The sequence below is a fragment of the Mesocricetus auratus genome, unplaced genomic scaffold, assembly GCF_017639785.1.
Source record: "Mesocricetus auratus isolate SY011 unplaced genomic scaffold, BCM_Maur_2.0 Super-Scaffold_100013, whole genome shotgun sequence".
NCBI lineage: Eukaryota > Metazoa > Chordata > Mammalia > Rodentia > Cricetidae > Mesocricetus > Mesocricetus auratus.
Window position 1 is genome coordinate 82,759,884 of NW_024429196.1, and position 21,034 is coordinate 82,780,917.

General features: G+C 42.1%; 1 protein-coding gene, 1 long non-coding RNA gene and 1 other non-coding gene across 6 annotated transcripts in view; 1 reads left to right on the plus strand and 2 right to left on the minus strand.

Moving 5' to 3' along the window:
• Prxl2c (peroxiredoxin like 2C) overlaps positions 1 to 21,034 on the minus strand; it is a 32,734-nt gene that overhangs the window by 3,221 nt on the left and 8,479 nt on the right. The window contains exons 5-6 of one of the 4 annotated variants that reach the window (XM_005078442.4): positions 16,900 to 17,031; positions 12,284 to 13,183 (exon numbers count right to left, since the gene is read on the minus strand). The exons of 1 other annotated variant lie outside the window; for it this stretch is intronic. In XM_005078442.4, coding sequence (XP_005078499.1) covers positions 13,056 to 13,183; positions 16,900 to 17,031 — 260 coding nt within the window. In that variant the 3' untranslated portion in view covers positions 12,284 to 13,055. Of the gene's footprint in view, positions 1 to 12,283; positions 13,184 to 16,899; positions 17,032 to 21,034 lie in introns of those variants that run through there. 2 more of the 4 variants (XM_040756161.1, XM_013119265.3) reach the window with 2 other exon arrangements.
• Positions 916 to 20,322, plus strand: LOC121143714. The gene is made up of 3 exons (XR_005881044.1): positions 916 to 1,347; positions 19,604 to 19,719; positions 20,136 to 20,322. It is a non-coding gene; the product is annotated as an uncharacterized LOC121143714 (long non-coding RNA).
• Positions 16,289 to 16,396, minus strand: LOC121143833. Its single transcript, XR_005881149.1, has one exon. It is a non-coding gene; the product is annotated as a U6 spliceosomal RNA (small nuclear RNA).

The window sequence follows — 21,034 nt, forward strand, 5'->3', positions numbered from 1 at the left end:
TTGGGTTATAGATGTTTGTCATAATTTAGGGGAGTTGGTTACAAGTTATTAGTCATGGTCAGGATAAAAAGCTAAACAAAGGAGTTCGATTCAAGTATCTCTGGAGAGAAAAAAAGGATATAATATAAAATGATGATATAAAAGGGTGAATTGTTGAGTCTACTTTTAAACAACTAGTTTCAAATATTTTACATTGGTAAGGATTTTTGCTTACTGATACAAATTTAAGGTTATTTTTTTCTTATACTGCGTAGGCAGAGGTTTCCTGTCCCAGGAGGGCTTCCAGTTATAGTTGTAGTTTTTTCTTAGTTATGATAGAAGGTAAATTAGAGTTAAAAGCTTCCTTTTTATTTAGACAAAAAGGGGGGAAATGTTGGATAATTATCTTTTTGTATACTGTGAATGTGTCATTTGAATTGGCTTAATAAAAAGCTGAACTGCCAGTAACTTGGTAGGATTTTGGAGGCAGAGAGGCTTCTGGGAAGAAGGGTGGAGATGCAGAGCTAACAGCATAAGTACTATGGAGATGAGGTAACAAAGCCATGAGGCAGAAAGTAAATTAATATAAATGGGTTAATTTAAGTTATAAGAGCTAGTTAGAAACAAGTCTAAAGGCTGGGTGGTACACACCTTAATCCCAGCACTTGGGAGGTAGAAGCAGGCAGATCTCTGTAAATTCAAGGTCAGCCTAGTCTACAGAGGGAGTTCCAGAATATGCTCCAAAGCTACACAGAGAAACCCTGTCTCAGAAACAAACAGACAAAAAAAGAAAGAAAGAGAGAGAGAGAGAGAGAGAGAGAGAGAGAGAGAGAGAGAGAGAGAGAGAGAGAGAAAGAAAGAAAGAAAGAAAGAAAGAAAGAAAGAAAGAAAGAAAGAAAGAAAGAAACAAGCCTAAACGGTCAGCTGAACTTTCATAATAAGTTTCTGTGTGGTTATTTGGAAGTTGGCTGGTGGGACAAAGACTGGCTACATCAACCTCCCAAGTGCTGGGATTAAAGGCATACACCACCACCACCGTGTCTGGCTCAAAGTAATTTTTTAAAAAAATATGTAATTATCACATGATTAAAAACAAAGATTGCACAAAGATTTTGAGTGGACTCCACAAAGTCTCATGTGTTAAAGGTTTGGTCCCTCTAAGAACTTTGGGAGGTAGGTCCTAATGAGAGGTTTTCTGTCAGTGGAGTCATGACATCATAGGGAACCGTGAGATGTGGGATTCTTTGTTCTTTCAGTTCTTGGCTATGAAGTAAGCAGCTTTATTCTACATGTTATTTTTTGCCATGATCTGTTATCTCACCAATGACCCCAAAGCAGTGGGCCAACCAAGCTTAAGCCTTTGAAACTGTAAGTCAAAATAACATTTCTTCTGTTTAAGTTGGTTATCTCAGGTATTTTCTTATAGAAATGGAAAGCTAACACTGTAGGTATTGGTTTAGTGAGTTATAAATTATATATGGTAGGTAACATCTGCCCAAAACAATTTATAGAACCAGTAAGGTTTTTTTATACGTTTGTTTTGTTTTTTGAGACACTATGTAGCTCTGACTATCCTGAAACTCACTATGTACACCAGGGTGGCCTAGAGCTCTGTCTGCCTCTGTCTGCTGAGTGCTGGTATTAAAAAGCATATGACACCATACCTGGCTCCCAATGAGTCTTTTTAAAATACCACTGTAGTTTAAATGTGATTTGAACTTATCTCCCAAAGATTCATGTGTGTTGGGGGGTATTGATGAGATGAAATCTTTAAGAGAATGAATTAGTAAAAAGTCAGTAGGTGCTATGCCCCAAGTGCTGGGATTAAAGGTATTTGCCACCACACTTGGCTTGGTGCTATACTAGTGACCTTCCAACACTGTGAGCTAAACAAACCTCTTTTTTAAAAGTACCTAGCCTTTGGTATTCTGTTACAGCAACAGACCATGAATAACCCTTCACACAGACATGAGCATGATTCCCTAGGCCAGATCTTTATCCAGACCATGTCTTATAGACATTCCCCTGCCTCCAACTCCCTCTCTTTGCTTTGCCTTCTGCTCTCTATGTCAGATATATCTTCTGGCGCAGTATTTTGGCTTCTGAAATTTGTTTCTGGCTCTTCTCATCCTGACCGAGTTGGACCAGCTCTTCTGGCTGAATCCAGGTACTCTTAGACACCCAGGGCTTGGACGGTCTCTCCTGGATTCTTCAGAAGTGGCTGCAGATCCAAGTTGACTCTGCCTGTGGCCCAGCTGCCAGACCAGGCCTCCTCCCTCCCAGGGCAGGACACAGCAAACTTCACAGTCAAAATTGGCCAAGATAATCAGGTAATTGGAGATAGCTAACCACCTCCTTTACCCACACTACACACATGTTTCCTGCCAACTATTACAAAACAAGAAAAACATTCTTGTCCAATTTTCCCCAAATGGACACGGAAGTAATTGAAAAGCATCAATTTCAAGTCCCTTCCAAGGCTATTGAAATGTAAAAGCAATTTATTCTTCATCTCTTGTTGAGGCTAGGAAGACTATTCTCAAAGATTTTCTGGTTTGAGAGGAGAACTAACTATCAATTTGAACATAGTGATTTCCTGTGTCTGTTTTATTCAAGCCCCTTCGTGGGGAGGAAATCCTAGTCCACCCTTGGGTCTCTTCATTTTCCCACAAAGGCCAGAAGAGGGCCTCAGATCCCCCTGGAACCTGAGTTTCAGGAGTAATCCACCATATGTGTTTTGGAAAATGACCTCTGGTCCTTTGCAGAAGCAGTACCACTTAAAACTGCCGAGCCACGCTGTTTACCTCTGCCTCCTGAGTGCTGGGATTTTAATGGATGCTGTGTGATTTAATTGAAAGCCTGGGGCTCTCCATCCACAAGCTCAGTTTTCAATGTAGGGAAGTGACACATTTTTTTTCCTCTCCTCCAAAAGTGTCAGATGCTTATGGTGTTTAAATGTGGTGGCATGTCTCCATACCTGGAAGTCTCTGGGGCTAAATTTTAATCTCCTAGAATCCTAACAAATATGGATCATTTGTGTGGGCAGACATAGCTGAGGTTCTGGGGAGCAAAGTGACGGTTGCAAGCATGCTAGGCAAGAGCTCAACCACAGAACTACACCCCCACCTTCTTTGTCAGTGTGAGGCATGGTCTCATTAAGCTGCCCCCAGACTGGTCTCCAACTGCTATTCTCCTGTCTTGACATTCTGTACTGTATAGGCGAGAGTGCAGGACTATGAAGTAAAGAGCTATTCCCTATTTGCACAAAGTCAGTAAACGTGTTCACGTATGGCATTTTAAGTTCTTAATGGCTGAAGTCTAGAAATGTCAGTGATTCATCGATTCCAGACTGCTAGTTCAATAAAACGAAGTAACAGCAAGTTGTAACAATAGCTAGAGAACCTTTTAAAACATTCTGACTACCTTCCTGTATTTTTAAGTCATCCTACAAAGATTTAATATTTAATATTTAAAATGCTTTTCTGGAAACACGTTTGACATCCATAAGTGCTTTGATCAAATATCTCACTGTGGTGAACAAGGCTGATTTGTAGCTTCTGGGAGCTGCTATGAAGAACTCTTTAGCAGAAAACTGTGGACTGCTTCAACTGACTGCAGTCCCAAGACTTCCAGTTTCTGTGCAACAGTACAAACCATGCAAAGGGACACATGTCATGCATTTATTGTCCCCTTTTGTGCTTTCTTTTGGAATTGGGGTCTTATGTAGCCTAGCCTGGTATCATACTCACTATATGGCTGAGGATGACCTTGAACTTATGATCCTTCTGCCTCCACCTCCCAAGGGCTTCAACTACAGGGATGTGCCACCATGCCTGGGCTTATGCAGCACTGGGGATCTGAGCTTCCTGTATGTTAGCCACGCTACCAACTGGGCTGTGTTCCCTAGCCCTCTTTTTTTAAATTACATTTGTTTGTTTTGTGTGTGTGTGTATATATCTGTGTGTAGTCGGGGTGTGTGTATGTGTGTGTTGTGAGGCTGTCAGAGAACAATTTGCATTACCCAGTTTTCTCATTCCATTAAATGGGTCCCAGGTATGGAACTCGGTTCATCAGGATTTAATACTAGCACTTGGGAAGCAGAGGTAAAATTTAAGCCACTCTAATCCACAGAGTGAGTGCCAGGCCAGAGAGGGCTACATAGTGAGATCCTGTCTCACAAAACAAAAGAGCAAAAAGCTACACATATGGGACTAGAGAGTTGGCTCAGAGGTTAAGAGCATAGACTGCTCTTCCAGAGGTTCTGAGTTCAAGTCCCAGCAGCCACAGGGTGGCTCACAGCCATCTATAGAGATATGGTGCCCTCTTCTGGCATGCAGGCATACATGCAGGCAGAACACTGTGTACATAATAAAAAAATCTTTTTTTTTTTTTTTGGTTTTTTTTCGAGACAGGGTTTCTCTGTGGCTTTGGAGGCTGACATAATAAAAAATCTTTAAAATATTTTTTAAAGCACACTTAAATATACATATTTTCAATTATTTATATTATATACACATATATTTAAATGTGTGTGTGTATATAAAGAATATTTTTTCTGCAACTGTTTTGCTTTCTGGGATCATGTTGTGTGGTGGAATGAATGAGGATGGCTCCCATAGGCTCATATATTTAAATACTTAGTCCTCAGATGGTGGAACTGTTTAGGAAGGAGTAGGGATGTGATCTTGTTGGAAGAGGTATATCACAGGGGAGGGCTTTGAGGTTTCAAAAAGTCCACGTTGTGAATCCCATGAAATGCTTTCCTCTATAAGTTCCCTTGGTCATGAAGTCTCTCCACACCAATAAAAAAAGTTACTAAGACACTCTCAGATGTTGGGGAAGTCCTGTGCATTTGTCAATAAAGCACTGTCTGGCCAATAGGGAATCTAGATAGGTGGGACTAGGAGTCCAGGAGGACTCTGGGAAGGAGAAACACAAGAGATTCAAGATGTAACGCCATGGGGTAGGAAGTCTGGAAACTTCTCCGGTAAGAGACATACTTAGATTAACAATTATGGGTTAATTACTTAAGTCAGAGCTAGCCAGTAAGAAACAAGCAAGGCCAACAGCTTCATAATTAATATAGCCTCCTGGGTGTTTATTTGGGACTCATGTGGCTCTAGAACCAGGCTGGCGGAAAGGCTTCTCTCAAGGAAAAAGCTTCTCTTTACACTCAGATATACACACTGTGGTTCGTTTTTATCCACAGGTGTACGTGATAAACACAACGTCCTCAACCATTTTCCTGGTGCTGGACATCTGGGGCATCTCTAGTTCATAGCAGTGACAGGTGTGGCAGTTGGCAACCTCCAGCCTCTGGCTTTTGTGTGAGGCAGACTCTGAAGATGTATACAGTGATTATTGGGACTTTATTTTTATTTAAATTCATGTGTGTCTATGTTGAGCTGCCCTACATGGGGTTTGGGAACTATATTGAAGATCAGAGAGAGGTTTTGTTTGTTTTTGGTTTTTTGAGACAGGGTTTCTTGGCCATCCTGGAACTCACTCTGTAGACCAGACTGGCCTCTCTGTCTTCCGAGTGCTGGGATTAAAGATTGTGTACCACCACTGCCCAGCTCAGTGTGTACTCTTGATATTGAATAACTCTTAGCTAAGAATAAAATAAAATAATAATTATGTTTATATGCTTTTATTAGTCTGTTTTTGTTTTGCCTAAATATGTGTCTAAAGCCAAAATATCATTTGTATTTTTCTAAGAACCTTTTTGGTTTTTTTGGAGGTGGTGTTGTGCATGTGTGTAAATATATGTCTATAAACATCACAGTGCATGTGTATGTAGTTAGAGAACAACTTTCAGGAGTAGATTCCTCCTTTCTACCAGGTCAGTCACAAGAAGTGAACACAAATTTTCAGACTTGGTGACAAGCACTTTTTCCCCTCTGAGCCTTCTCACTGGCGCCTAACAATTATGGGGATTTTGGTTTGTTGAGGTTTTTTATTTTATTTTTTGGGACATGGTCTCACTATATACTTAGGTAGCTTGGAGCTCACTATGTAGAGTAGCCTGACCTCAAACTCACAAAGATCTATTCTGTCTTCTAAGTGCTAAGATTAAAAGTGTATGCAACCATGGGCTGGAGAGATGGCTCAGAGGTTAAGAACGCTGACTGTTCTTGGAGAGATGGCTCAGAGGTTAAAAACGCTGACTGTTCTTCCAGGGGTCCTGAGTTCAATTCCCAGCAACCACATGATGGCTCACAACCACCTGTAATGAGATCTGGCTCCCCCTTCTGGCCTGCAGGCATACATGCAGGTGGAGCACTGTATACATAATAGATATCTAGATAGATAGATAGATAGATATAGATAAATGTAGAAGCTTATTTCCATTTTAAAAAAAAACCTGCAGGCATACATGCAAGCAGAACACTGTGTACATAACAAATAAATAAATAAATGTAGAAGCTTGTTTCCATTTAAAAAAAGTGTATACAACCATGCCTAGCTAAAATGATTTAACCTAAATTGAAAACCTTTTTTTTTTTTTTCTCGAGATGGGGTTTCTCTGTGGCTTTGGAGGCTGTCCTGGAACTAGCTTTTGTAGACCAGGCTGGTCTCGAACTCACACACAGAGATCCTCCTGCCTCTGCCTCCCAAGTGCTGGGATTAAAGGCGTGCGCCACCAACGCCCGGCTGAAAACCATTTTTTAATAAAATGTATGCATGTCAATTACATGCCTTAAATGATCCATCCATTCATCCATCATTATCCATCCATCCATCTGTCTGTCCATCCATCCACCATCTACCATCCATCCATCCATCTACCATCCATCTATCCATCTGCCTGTGCTCCTAGGCAAGCACTCTACCACCAAGTCACAACTCAGCCATAGAACATTCTGCTTAAAATGACTATTGATTTTGAAGTAGGATGTAGCACATCCTTAGAAAGTTTCTCCATCTACATGGTCAGAGTCTACCCCAGCTGCGTGGGAGAAGGTAACTTGAGCAAATGTTTGCAGAATACTAGTCTATCCCTTGTCATTTTGGGATTCATTTTTCTATTTTTAAATTGAGATTCACTTTGCCTCTACGGATGGAACTCAGGGACCTTGTACATGTTAGACAAGTGTTCTAGAATGGAACTACATACCCATCCCCTAAAACAAAATCTGAGCATGATTTTTTTTGCCTCACAGCTTAGGATAAGAATCTAGGATCTCACGCATGCTAGAAAAATACTGTCACTGAGCTACAGGCCAGCCTGATTTGTTTGTTTTCTTTTATTAGTTGGGAGCTGCTGTTGCCAGGGCTGTTGTGCAACTTGTGGACTCAATAGATCTTCCCTCAGCTTCCTGAGTAGCTGGGCTACTTGACTGTTCCTTGCTTTCAGTTATGCTTTTCAAAATTTGTAGTCATGTCATCAAGGTTGTTGTTTCCACAGCAGTTCATTGAGAAGGATCCCTGTTGGGGCCCATGAAAATGGCTTCGCTTCATCTTGGCTTAAGGTCAGAGAGTTCAAAACTATCCTTACTCTTCTAAGGTTACAGTCCTAAGACCTAAAGGTTTAAGGCATGGCTACTGTAGGATGTTTGGTCTTGGTCATGGATGTCTTATCCAAATAACAAGAGACCTGTTATTAGATTACCCTCAAGGCCAGATAGCAAGAGATTTAGTCTAAGGCATGGTTACCAAATGTTTGGAGAATTAAGGAAGAAGTTCTGTTTGTTCTTTGTATCATGATAAAGAAGTCTTTTGTCATTTCCCCCTTTTTTGGTCGGGGTATTTAAGAACGTTGAAGAATAAACTTGGGATATTCAGTATTCACTGGATTGTCTCCTGTCTCTATTCTGTGTCTCTGTCTTTTCCTTAGTATCTTTACCTGCCATTTCTCAGTCCACACGCCCCCCTCTCTCAGGCACGAACACGGGTTAATATGGACTGTGGCCCCACAAAGTCGGGTTCCTACAGATTGGAGTCACAAAGTGGGGCTACCATGGATGATTACTACAGTTCCCAGTGAGTTCCTTCATGGGGCCATGGCCCATGGAGAGATCTGCCTGCTATGAGAAGGGTGCAGCCCATGGGTGTCATGCCCTGTGTTTATGTCCTCAGAGGGTTTCATGCAAGGGTTGTCGTTTAACTCTACTGTCTGTTATTTGAATTGGGCAAAGAACAGCTTTCTTATGAGCTGGGAATAAATTCCTGCTTCCCAGGCGATCCATGGCTTCACACATTGTCATCAGCCTGCTTTTAGGTAGTTTGTGACAGTTCTGGACTTTCTTGTTTAAAAAAAAAAAGTGTTCTTCTTGGGTTAGAGAGATAGCTCAGCAGTTACAAGCACTGGCTTCTCTTTCAGAATACCTGAGTTCAATTCCCAGCAACCACTTGGTGGCTCACAACCATCTGCAATGAGATCTGGTGCCCTCTTTCGGTGTGTAGGCATACATGCAGACAGAACACTGTACACATAAATAAATCTTTAAAAATGTTCTCTGCGGAATATATATTATGGATGATGGCTATTATAGTCATTCCACACAGCATGCAAAGAGTGTATAGACCATCTGGTGAACCCAGAGCACCACAAAATGCATTTCTGTTTTGTTTTTTGGTGGTGCTGTATATGAACCCAGCACCTTGAACATGCTAGGCAAGTATTGAGCCACACTCCCCCAGCCCAATATTACTGTTTTGCCTATAATTTCTATGTTTTTTACAGAAAAGGTTTAAGGATTTCGATTCTAATATAATCATGACTTGGACCTGGGAGTATATTTATATAGACCAGTGTGCATTATAGATAATTTTATAACACACACACAAATGCCCACGCTGGTCTTGGGCTCCAGTGAGTGATTTGTATCCCAACTGAGTGGGACCGTAAGTGTATCTACCTGTGGTGCTTTGAATAAGACTGGTCCTCCATAGGCGCATATATTTGAATACTTAGCCACTATGGAATGGGACTGTTTGAAAGGATTAGAAGGGTTAGGAGGTGTTGGGGAAGTCCTGTGTATATGTCAATAAAGCACTGTTGGCCAATAGGGAAGTAAGATAGGTGGGACTAGGAGTCGAGGACGACTCTGGTAGGAGAAACATAGGGAGTCAAGATGTAACCGACATAGGGATAAGAAGCCCAGAAACTTCTCCGGTAAGAGAAATACTTAGATTAACAATTATGGGATAAATACTTAAGTCAGAGCTAGCCAGTAAGAAACGAGCAAGGCCAACAGCTTCATAATTAATATAGCCTCTTGTGTGTTTATTGGTTCTGGAACCAGGCTGGTGGGAAGGCTTCTCTTTACAAGGAGGTGTGGCCTTGTTGGAAGAAATGTATCACGGAGGGTGGGCTCTGATGTTTCAAAAGCCCATAAGCCCAGAGTCAGTCCTTCCCTGCTTCTCTCTCTCACTTCCAACAGGATGTAAAGGTCTCACAACACCTATGTGCTACCATGCTTCCTGCCAGGATGCTAATGCCCTTAGCCTCTAAAACTGTAAGCCAATTAAATGTTTGTTTGTTTTCGAGACAGGCTTTGGAGCCTGTCCTGGCACTCACTCCATAGATCAGGCTAACCTGGAAATCAGAGATCCACCTGCCTTTGCCTCCCGAGTGTTGGGATTAAAGGCATGCACCACCACTACCTGGCTTAAATGCCTTCTTTTAAAAAAAGATTTATATTTATTTTATATATATTAGTGCTCTATCTGCATGTAAACCTTTATGCCCGAGGAGGGCATCAGATCCTGCTGTACATTGTTGTAAGCCACCATGTGGTTGCTGGGAATTGAACTCGCAACCTCTTAACTGCTAAGCCATCTCTCCAGCCTCTTAAATGCCTTTTTAAAGTGTAGAATTCTACCAACAATATGGAATGCTGCTGAGTTGTGGTGCCACACACCTTTAATCCCAGCACATGGGAGGCAGAGGCAGGTGATCTCTGTGAGTTTAAGGTCAGCCTGGCCTACAGACAGTAAAGGTTGTCTGGAAAACAACAACAAAAGAGTTGCTTTGGTCATGGTGTTGATTCAAAGCAATAGAACAGTGATTCAGACACCGCCACACCCAGCTATTGCCTTGGTAATACATGTATTTGTTTGGGTGACAACCACCTGCACAATCTTTATGGAACTGTACCTCTGTGAAGCCACATAAACTTGCAAATATATACATTTTGGTTAAAACTGAAAAGGGGGTCTGGGTCTGGTTATTACTCTTTCTTTTATGTTCAGAATAGAAGAGGCTGGGTGTGACAGCACATACCCATAATCCCAGCACTTAAGAGGTTGGGGCAGGAGGACTGAGAGTTCAAGACCAGCCTAGGTTAGAGAGGTTTGTTGTTATAAGATTTATTCCTTACATTTTACATGAATGTGTCTGTATCAGAGTACATGTACATTAAGATTTATTCCTTACATTTTACATGTATGTGTCTGTATCAGAGTAAATGTACATGTTTTATTCCTTACATTTTACATGTATGTGTATGTATCAGAGTACATGTACATAAGTTTTATTCCTTATATTTGACATATATGTGTACATATCAGAGTACATATACACCATGTGCATGCGGCCGCTGCTGAGCCCAGATCCCCTGGAACTGAAGTTATAGCCATTTGTGAGGAGCCTGATATCAGTGCAGGAAAACAAACCCGGGACCTATATACCAGGAGAATGTGCTCTTTACATCTAAGCCATCTCTCCATAGGCTAGAGAATTCTAGGCCAGCCTACTACACAGTAACTAGGTTCTCTCTCACCCCCAAAGAACCCCAGAACAAAATATCCCAAACAAAATAGCAAAAAATTTAATTTTAAATTATGAAAATTCTCATTTTTATTGATTTAAAAACATGACTGTCCATATATACTCATGTGAAAATACATTAAAATACAGTTTTGCGACTTAATATGCTTTATATAAAAGTATAAGGTCATAGTAGTATTACAGTTAGTTGCTAAGGATTACCAATGTTTTGATTTTGTGATAGTTTTCATGAGAATTTCTAGTACAAAACTAAGATTCTTAGCTGGGTGGTGGTGGCACACACCTTTAATCCCAGCACTTGTGAAGCAAAGGCAGGTGAATCTCTGAGTTCTAGGCTACCCTGGTGTACAGAGCAAAGTTCCAGGATAGCCAGAGCCACACAGAAAAACCCTGTCTCAAAGAACCAAAACTAAAACCAAAACCAAAAAATATACCACCAAACAAACAAACAAACAAAACCAAAACACTAAGTTTCTTCTGTGCCTCCTTTGGTTTTTCAAGACAGGGTTTATGTAGCCTTAGCTATCCTAGAGCTTGCTCTGTAGACCAGGCTGACCTCAAACTTGAACAGATGTGCCTGCCTTTGCCTCCTGAGTGCTGGGATTAAAGGTGTGAGCCACCACTGCCTGTCCAAAACTAAGATTCTTAAAAAGCAAAATATGACTAGGTTTTTAAATAAGATAGATTTGGGGGACAAGAAAAAGCAGGTGTCTAGGAATGTACAGCCCAGTCCAATGCACATTTCTTTTGATTGTTTTGTTTTTGAGACCAGTCTGTCCTAGAACTTAGAGAGAGATCCTCCTGCCTGCTCCCCATGAACCATCACGTCTGGCTGGCTGCACATTTGCTTTTTGTTATTTTTGAGCCATGGTGTCACTATATATAGTCCAGACTGCCCTGAACTCAATATGTACCCCAGGCTAGCCTGCAACTTTGCTCTCAATGCCTCTGCCTGTGGTGAGAACACAGGCATGGGCTAATATGCCCAAGTGTTTACATCACAAAGCTTAAAAAAAATCTTAAAATTGCCTTTCAAAAAGCATTCTATATTCTATATAGTAGATGTGTGTGTGCATATTCATGTGTGTGTGTGTGTGTGTGTGTGTGTGTGCACTGTTAGAGATAAAATCTAGAGCTGCACACATTCTAGGTGCCTCTCTTTTTGATATTTAAAAAATGGTCAGAACTGGGGATGAGATCAGTGATAAGAGAAAGTGTTCACATGCATGAAAACTTTGGTTTTGATTCCCAAGAGCAGCCCCTAAACCAAATAAAACCCAAGTATTTTCCTCAACTCACTTAATTCTACCAAAACAATCCTAGTGCAATAGGTGGTGGGTGGGTGTTGACCAGGCCCTCTGATACTTCAAAGGTCTTGTTTTCATTAACCAGTGACTCCTCATCTGCACCTCCATGGAGTTTTATGTAGGCAGGCATTTGCCCTTCCATGTCTAAATACTTCCTACCCTACCCCCAAGTCAGATGAGCTTGTAAAAAAACACAGGAAATACGGAACTTGGAAAGCAAGCAGAAAACCTATACCCTCATCACAGACACACACATGCCTACTGGCAGTGTTGCACTGTGTTTATTTACCATCTTTTCTCCAAGAACACAAAACATTAGAATATACACACACATGTGGTTACACTATTTACAGAATTTTTAAATCTGTTGTGTTTTTCCCCTACTAAACAAAACTATCTTGAGTTGCTTTCTTTTCCCTTTGTGCATTCTCCCCTTCCATTAACTGACTACTTTTCTGAGAAAAGCTCTTACCCACATAGCTCAGGCTGGACTCTTGTCCCCATTTCTCAGTGTTAGGACTACTCGCCTGTGCCATCATCATACCTGGCCCATTCTTCACTTCCCGTCATATACACATACATACACGAACATGTGTATGTAGTTTTAGAAGATTTTATTCTTATGTGTATGAGTGCTTGCCTACATTTATACAAGGTCACCACATGTGCACCTGGTACCCAAAGGCCAGAAGAAGGTGTTGGATCCCTTGGAACTGGAGTTACAGACAATTGTGAGCCATCATGTGGGTTTTGGGAACCAAACCTGGGTCCTCTGCAAGAGAAGCAAGTGCTTTTAACCACCAAGTGATCTTTCCAGCCCTCCTCTTATGTTTTGGTTGCCAAAAGTCTTCGATTGAATGGATAACTATATAGGTCATAACATTTAAAATGCCTATCCCGCTTCTGACAATTTTCAGCATATAGCTCTATAGGCGCATGAGCTTTGTGGTTTCATAACCTCATGAAGCCATGATGCCTGGCATTTTGGTTCACATTTCAAGGGCCCATTCACAAGTGGAAGATCCCACGTGAAGTCACACATGGATAACTGTAGGTCTGCTCATGAAGTTCACAGGCTGAACTCCCACAAGCTGTAAAACAGAGTTTATGGGTTTGTGATCCAACCTATTCCTGTCTCGGTGCACAAAGTGGATGTTGTTACCTAGAAGAGAACAAGGACAAAAATGCTGAGGGCAAATGACACTAGCCTTTAGATTTACTGCTTACCAGGATCAAGGACACATTTCAATTCCTAATTAGTCCAAAGGGAAAAATTAATTACCTGGAGTCCATTATATTCCCTATGTAATGCCACCATAATTCTGCATCATGGCAATTAACCATGACAAGGCAGTGGTTGAATAAGAGTGTTACTTAACACGTTATGAGCTCCGAGGGGACAGCATCCTAAATTATACCCTTCTATTCAGTTTCATCAAGTATAATTAAATAAAACATCCAATCAGACAGGAAGAATCTGGGACTAACATAGGTATCAGCTAGGAAATTACATCTACTTCCTAAGCACATGTACTAATAAATCATTTGCTTCAAAAAATTCACTCCTGAGGCTAGGGGATGCAGTACTCCTGAGGATCTGGGTCATCCCTAGCACTGCCAAAATAAAAAAAGAGAAGGAAAGAAAAACACTGATCTCAGAGCATGTTTTATAACTAACCTAAGAGGTTGGAAGAGAAGGTGGTAAGCCAATTAGCACACTTGTACAACCAAATCCTGTCCACTCAATTAAGTTATAATTGTCTAAGTCCTGTTAGTTCCATCTTGAACTCAAAACAAGAATTTTTGTTTGAGACAGGATCTCTCTGGTATATAGCACTGGCTGGCCTGGAACTCATTATGTAGACCAGGCTGGCCTTGAAATCACGGAGACCCTACTGCCTCTGCCTCCAAAGTGCTGGGATTAAAGGTGTGAGCCACCATATAGCCAAAACCAGAATTTAACTTGAAACATTAGATCAAAGGATATGTTTTTGGCATTACGTCCACTGGCCACACCTATAGCAACAGGTTTAATTCTTCATCCCTGAAGACATGGCTATGGTGTGGCTCATAGGGAGTGGCATTATTTGAAGGGATTAGGACATGTGGCCTTGTTGGAGTAGCTGTGGTCTTATTGGAAGAATGTCAACAGGGGTGGGCTTTGAGGTTTCAGAAGCTCCAGCCAGCCAGTTGCTCTCTCTCTTCTGGCTGCCTGCCAAACCAGATGTAGAACTCCTAGCTAGCTCCCCAGCACCATGTCTGCTTGCATATCGCCACGCTTCCTGTCATGACATAATGGGCTAAACCTCTAAACTGTGAGTCAGCCCCAATGAAATGTTTTCCTTTATAAGAGTTGCCATGGTGAGCCAGGCGGTGGTGGTACACACTTTTAATCCCAGCACTCGGGCTGTCACACAGAAAACTCTGTCTTGGTCATATATCTACAGCAATGGGAACCCTAAGACAATGGCCAAGTGACTCGGTGACATGAGATGAGGAATGGGGTAAAAACAGGAGACCCTGTTTCAAAGGAGAGAAGGAAAGGAGCAGAAAGGACAGAGCTCTAAGCTGAGGATGTAGTGTGGACACATAGTCTTGCCCTAGTGCACTCAAAAACAAGCACCATACAAGCTTCCAAGTACTTCAGGAGCATTCTGGGTAGATGTATAAGACTCACATGGGCTCATTTATTTACTTATTTATTAGTGCTGAGCCCAGGAAGAAATCTACCTACCACTGACATACAACTCCAGCCCCAGAGGGCTTTTATCCCCGCTTCCAGATAGGGTTTCTCTGTGTAACAGTTCTGGCTACCCTGGAACTCACTCTATAGACCAAGCTGGCCTCAAACTCATTGAGATCCATCTGTCTCAGCCTTCCAGTGCTGGGATTGAAGGCATGCACCACCACCACCCCACCCAGGTTTTGTTTTTTTTTTTTTTTTAAAGATTTATTTACTTATTATGTATACAATGTTCTGTCTCCATATATTGCTGCACACCAGAAGAGGGCACCAGATCTCATTACAGATGGTCGTGAGCCACCATGTGGTTGCTGGGAATTGAACTCAGGACCTCAGCAAGAGCAGCCAATGCTCTTAACCTCTGAGCCATCTCTCCAGCCCCCGGTTTTTGGTTTTTTTAATCTGATCTAAGTTTGTGAGAGATGGGTACAAGTGTGCATGCTGTAAAAAACCAAAAGCAACTCAGTCAAAAGCAGTCCTTTCAGGCTGGAGAAGTGGCTCAGAGATTAAGAGCACTGACTGCTCATCCAGAGGTCCTGAGTTCAATTCCCAGCAACCACATGGTGGCTCACAACCATCTACAAGTCAATCTGGTGCCCTCTTCTGGCAGAACACTATATATGTAATAAATAAATAAATCTTTAAAAAAAAAAGCAGTCCGTTCAACAGTCTATTATTTACAGAAGTGTTAATAATAATAATAATCCACTAGCAGGTACAATTTTAAAGAGGCAGAAGAATGAAGAAAAATCTGCCTGTGCCACAGTGATTTTTTTTTTTTGTCTGCTATTGCAGAACTTGAATGTGGAGAAAGCCAGCTTCCCACACTGACCAGGGTGGAGTCAATGGCATCTCTGGCTCAGACACAGTCAGTGCAGTTGTTGAAGCCAGTGTCTTATGGCAGTTCTCACTTCAGAATGGGCTTTCCAACACTGTGTGGATCTCCTAGTTTAGTTGGTAAAAACAAAGATTCTTTCATTTGCAAAAGGAATTCAGCTATCCAAGCTTGAATAGCAAGCGTCTTTACCTGGGGAGCTATCTGGCTGGTGCCTATTGAACTTATATTTTGGCCGTTCTGTAACTTTATTACAGATTTTCATCCACATTAACTGTAGGGTTTTTTGTTGTTGTTGTTTAAGCTTTTTTATGTTATTTTTTATAGCCTTGGCTGTCCTGGAACTCTTTCTGTAGACTAGGATGGCCTTGAAATCAGAGCTCTACATGCCTCTGCCTCCCAAGTGCAGGGATTAGGTGAGTACCACCACCACTCTGCTTTTTTGTCTGTTTTTCTGTCTGTAGGTTTTTTTTAATGTGGTAAATAAGGACACAGGTTATCAAAGTGTAGAGCTTGTGTGTTGAATCCTCACCCTCACTGCATCTCCTTGACAAATGTACAGGGACTCACTCTGGGGCATTCCAATTCCTGTGGCCCAGACGGCTTTGTTGAGCCTGGTATCACTGTGCACACCCGGACTCCCCCCATTTCCTTCATGGGAAATTCCAGATTTCTCTGCGTGCCCAAGGAAAAATACGGGATACTTTCCAAATTTGCATGTCATCCTTTGTGCAGGGGCCATGTTAATCTTCTTTCTATTGTTCCAATTTCAGAATATGTGCTGCCAAAATGAGCACTGAACCCCTTTAAGATTTACTTTATTTTTAATTATGTGTACTTGTGTGTGTGAGGGTTGGAGGTTGTACACATGAGTGTAGGTGCCCAAGGAGGCTGGAAGAGGGAGTCAAATACCCAGGAGCTAAAGTTACAAGTGGCTGTGAGTCACCTGATACAGGTGCTCAGAACTGAACTTAGGTCCCCTGCAAGAGCAGCAGTGCTCATAAACACTGAGCGATCTCTTTGAGCCCTGTTGAACTTTCAGAGTGTAATTGTCAAGTATCAATCAGCATCTCACAGCTTACTTTCTGAGTCCCAAATCCCTGCCCTCATCCTAAGTGATGAGGACCCTCGTCACCATAGACATCAGTACACAGAAGCCTCTGAGAATGATAGATGCTCCTTACCAAAGCATGCCACCTCATTAGTCAGGCGTCTCATTTTCAGAGTCTATCACATGAGAAAAGTGGGTGGCTCTTAGGCTATAGCGGGCATTGAGACATAACCTGGCCTTGATGCTCACCTGGACCTAGAATGAGGGTTCCACCTTGCTGAGCTGGGTCTCCTTGGAAATCAAAAAGCGGGCCAGTGACTGCCCGCCACAGACTCTGAAGGCTTCCCGAGAGCAGGTTGGACTTTATGTGGGGGCTCTGTCCTGAAATATTGAAAATTGTCTTTAGGTGTTATCATTTTGTATTCCAATAAGATATGATGTCCAATAGTGGAGAGGGTGCTTGAACTGGCCTTCTCCTGTAATCTGATTGGTGACTACCCTAATTGTTATTAGAGAGCCTTCATCCAGTAACTGATGGAAGCAGATGCAGAGATCCACAGCCAAGCACTGGGCAGAGCTCTGGGAGTTCTGTTGAAGAGAGGAAGGATTGTATGAGCTGGGGGGGGTGTCAAGGTCATGACAGGGGAACCCACAGAGACATTTGACCTGAGCTGGTGATCTGAGCTCTAAACCAAGAGCTATGGAGCCTGCATGGGAATGACCAAGGCCCTCTGCATGTGTGTGACAGCTGTGTAGCTTGGTCTGTTTGTGGGTCCTCCAGCAGTGGGATCAAGACCTGATCCTGGCATGTAGCTGGCTTTTGGGAACTCATTCCCCATGCTGGTCCTGCCTCAACTTGATGTGTCATACTTTGTTGACTCTCATGGAAGGCCTGCCCCTTTTGAATGGAGACGAGGAGGAGTGGATGGGGGGGAGGGTAGAAGGGAGGTAGGAATAGGGAACAGGAGAGGAGGGAGGGGAAACAGTGATCAGTATGTGAAATAAATGCAAAAAATTTAAAGGATATGATGCCAGTTATTGTATAAAACATTCTTTTTTTAAAAAAATATTTATTTATTTGTTTATTTATTTATTTATTATGTATACAGTGTTCTGTCTAGTGTTTGCTTGCCAGATCTCATCATAGATGGTTGTGAATCACCATGTGGTTGTTGGGAATTGAACTCAGGACCTTTGGAACAGCAGCTAATGCTCTTAGCCTCAAAGCCATTTCTCCAGACCTTTTTTTCTTTCTTTCTTTCAGTTTTTCAAGACAGGGTTTCTCTATGTAGCTTTGGAGCCTATCCTGACACTCAATCTGTAGATCAGGCTGGCCTCGAACCTCAAACTCAGAGAGCTGCCTGCCTCTGCTACCAACACCCAGCCCCATATAAAACATTCATTAAAAAGAGATTTACTTTAAACTAGGTGATGGTGGATCATGCTTTTAATCTCAGTACTCAAGAGGCAGAGGCAGACAGATTTTTGTGAGTCCAGCCTAGCCTACAGATGGAGTTCCAGGACAGGCTCCAAAGTTACAGAGAAACCCTGTCTTGAAAAACAAAAGGATGTACTTTAAAGTACATGCGTAATCGTGCATATGCATGCTATGCCCACTGGATGCCAGAAGAGGGCACTGAGTCTCCAGGAGATGGAGTCACAGGTGGTTGTGAGTCACCCAAGATGAGTACTGGCAACCAAACTTGGGTCCTTTGCAAGAGCAGTATGAGCTCTCAATGGCTGAGTCATTGTCTCTCCAGCCCTAGAAACATTCTGTATTGGGCCCCATCTTCCTTCCCTTACTCTTCAATGGAAAGCACAACACTGAAATTTCCATTTATCCTGTTTCTTTCTTGAAACTATGGCTTAACTTGTTCTTTTCTAGAACATTGGCAACATCCTTGCTTTTTTTTTTTTTAAATATTTTATTTATTTATTGTGTATACAGCCTTCTGCCTGCAGGCCAGCAGAGGGCACCAGATCTCATTCAAGGTGGTTGTGAGCCACCATGTGGTTGCCAGGAATTGAACTCAGGACCTCTGGAAGAACAGTCAGTGCTCTTAACTGCTGAGCCATCTCTCCAGCCCCCAACATCCTTGCTTTCTACACCTGTGAATGCCAGGAACACTAATGACTGAGCTGACAACCAAAAATACCCCCAGCGAAGGACAAACATGCTGGGAGGGGGGTAATGTCTCTGCTGAGGACATTGTCTTAAAGGAAGAAGTCATGATGGACCTGGACCACCTACCACAGAGACCATCAATGACGACCTTCTCAGATTTGTACTGCTTCTATCTTAATTTCCCATATATACTTGCTTGGTCTCTTGCCCGCTTAGCAACAGGCAGTCATGCTCCTCTCCAGGACACACTTTGCACAGGCTGTTAAATGATGGTCAACACCTTTCTTCTTCCTGGGCCCATGACTAGGTTGTCCTTTCCAATTTCCGTCACGTTAGCCATGGTAATGTTCTAGCTAGTGAGTGAAGTGGTTGCTTCTGGGCCAAGCTCCCAAAACCTCCCTCCAAGTTCTTGGAGAGCTTGGACTGGAAATGACAGAGCCACGGGAGGGCAGGGTTTGGGCCTCGGCAGTGCTGCTCGATTGCTGTCACCTACTTCTGTCTTCTCAGTGACAGATGTGTCTGCTCTGTGACTAACACTCCTGCTTCTTCTGAGCCGAGAAACTCGGTCTCTGCTCATCTTTTTTTGTTTTGTTTTTCCAGACAGGGTTTCTCTGTATTGTTTTGGAGGCTGTCCTGGAACTCGCTCTTTGTAGACCAGGCTGGCCTCTGCCTCCCGAGTGCATGTGCCACCAATGCCCGGCTCTCTGCTCATCTTATAACTATTTTTTCTCTTATTCTTGCCTTGTTTATGCCTGACTTTAAGCTTTAAACTTTGATGACGGTACAGGAATAAAAGCACTGATTCAAAATTACTTTTGTCTACTGCAGATCAGTTTGACACCAGCTACATATAGGCGCCTTTATCTACATGCCAAGCAAGCAGCAACTCAGTGATGACAAAATTTACCTGAAGATAATGTCAGATCACACAGGTGGAAGGCTAAGTAAGTTTCAAGATGGGTCCCTACTTAGTACAAATGCTAACCACAAGCCTGGGTGGTTTAATTTTTAAAACTACTTATTTTATGTATATGGGTGTTATGTAGTGTGTCTGCACACCAGAAGACTGACTGGCTAAAAAAATGGGATTCCCATAAGCCCTTTTGGTATACAATGTATTTTTCTTGATGGTTAACTTTAATTGTCAATTTGACATTGTCTAGAATCATCTGGGAAGAGAATCTCAGGGAAGAACTTCTAGATTAAACTGACTTACAGACATGTTTGTGGGAAATTACCATGATTAGTGTACCCACTGTGGGAGGCACCATTCTTTCTCATGGATTATGTAACAGTAGGAAAGGGAGGCTGAGCATAAGCATGCATGCATTAACTCAAGGCTCTTTGCTCTTGACTGTAGATGTAATGTGACTGGCTGCTGGATGTTCCTACTGCTTCGACTTCCTGTAGTGATGGTCTATCATCTAGAATTGTGAGCCAAGTAAACCCTTTCTCCCTTAAATTGCATTTGGCAGGATGTTTTAATCGCAGCAACAGAAATGAAACTATGACATATGACATAATCACTAAATATTTAGCAAAAATTATAATGTTAGTGGTTTAACTTTATTTTACTTGCATGGGTACTTTGCCTGCATGTACATCTGTGCACCATGTGCATTCAGTGCCCACAGAGGACAGAACGGGCATCAAGTCCTCCAGAACCAGAGTTACAGATGGTTGTGAGGTACCGTATAGGTGCTGGGAATGAACCCATGTCCTCTGGAAAAGAAGTCAATATCTTAACCACTGAGCCATTTCCCCACCCTGAGTGGTTTAGACTTTGAGTATCTTAAAAATGACTCTGGAGTTATGCTTTCTTTACAAGGAAGAACCTTTCAAAGCATCTTATGAAGAGATGGCTCCGTTCCCAGCACCCCAAGTAGTTCACAATAGTCTGAAACTCTAGCTCCAAGGGATCCAATTCCCTCTTCTGGTCTCCAAAGACACTGCATATGGTACATACAGGTAAAATACTCATACACATAAAATAAAAATAAATCTTTAAAAATTACTTATAAAATCTTGCCAGGTGGCATGCACGTGCACCTTTAATCCCGGCACTTGGGAGGCAGAGGCAAGTGGATCTCTGTGAGTTTAAGGCCAACCTGGTCTACAGAGTGAGTTCCAGTATAGCTAGGGCTACACAAGGAAATCCTGTCTCCAAAAAAAGAAGCCAAAAATAAAACAAAAATTACTTTATAGAATCCAATATTTTCCATTAAAAAATGTGTGTATTTGCCAGGAAGTGGTGGTGAA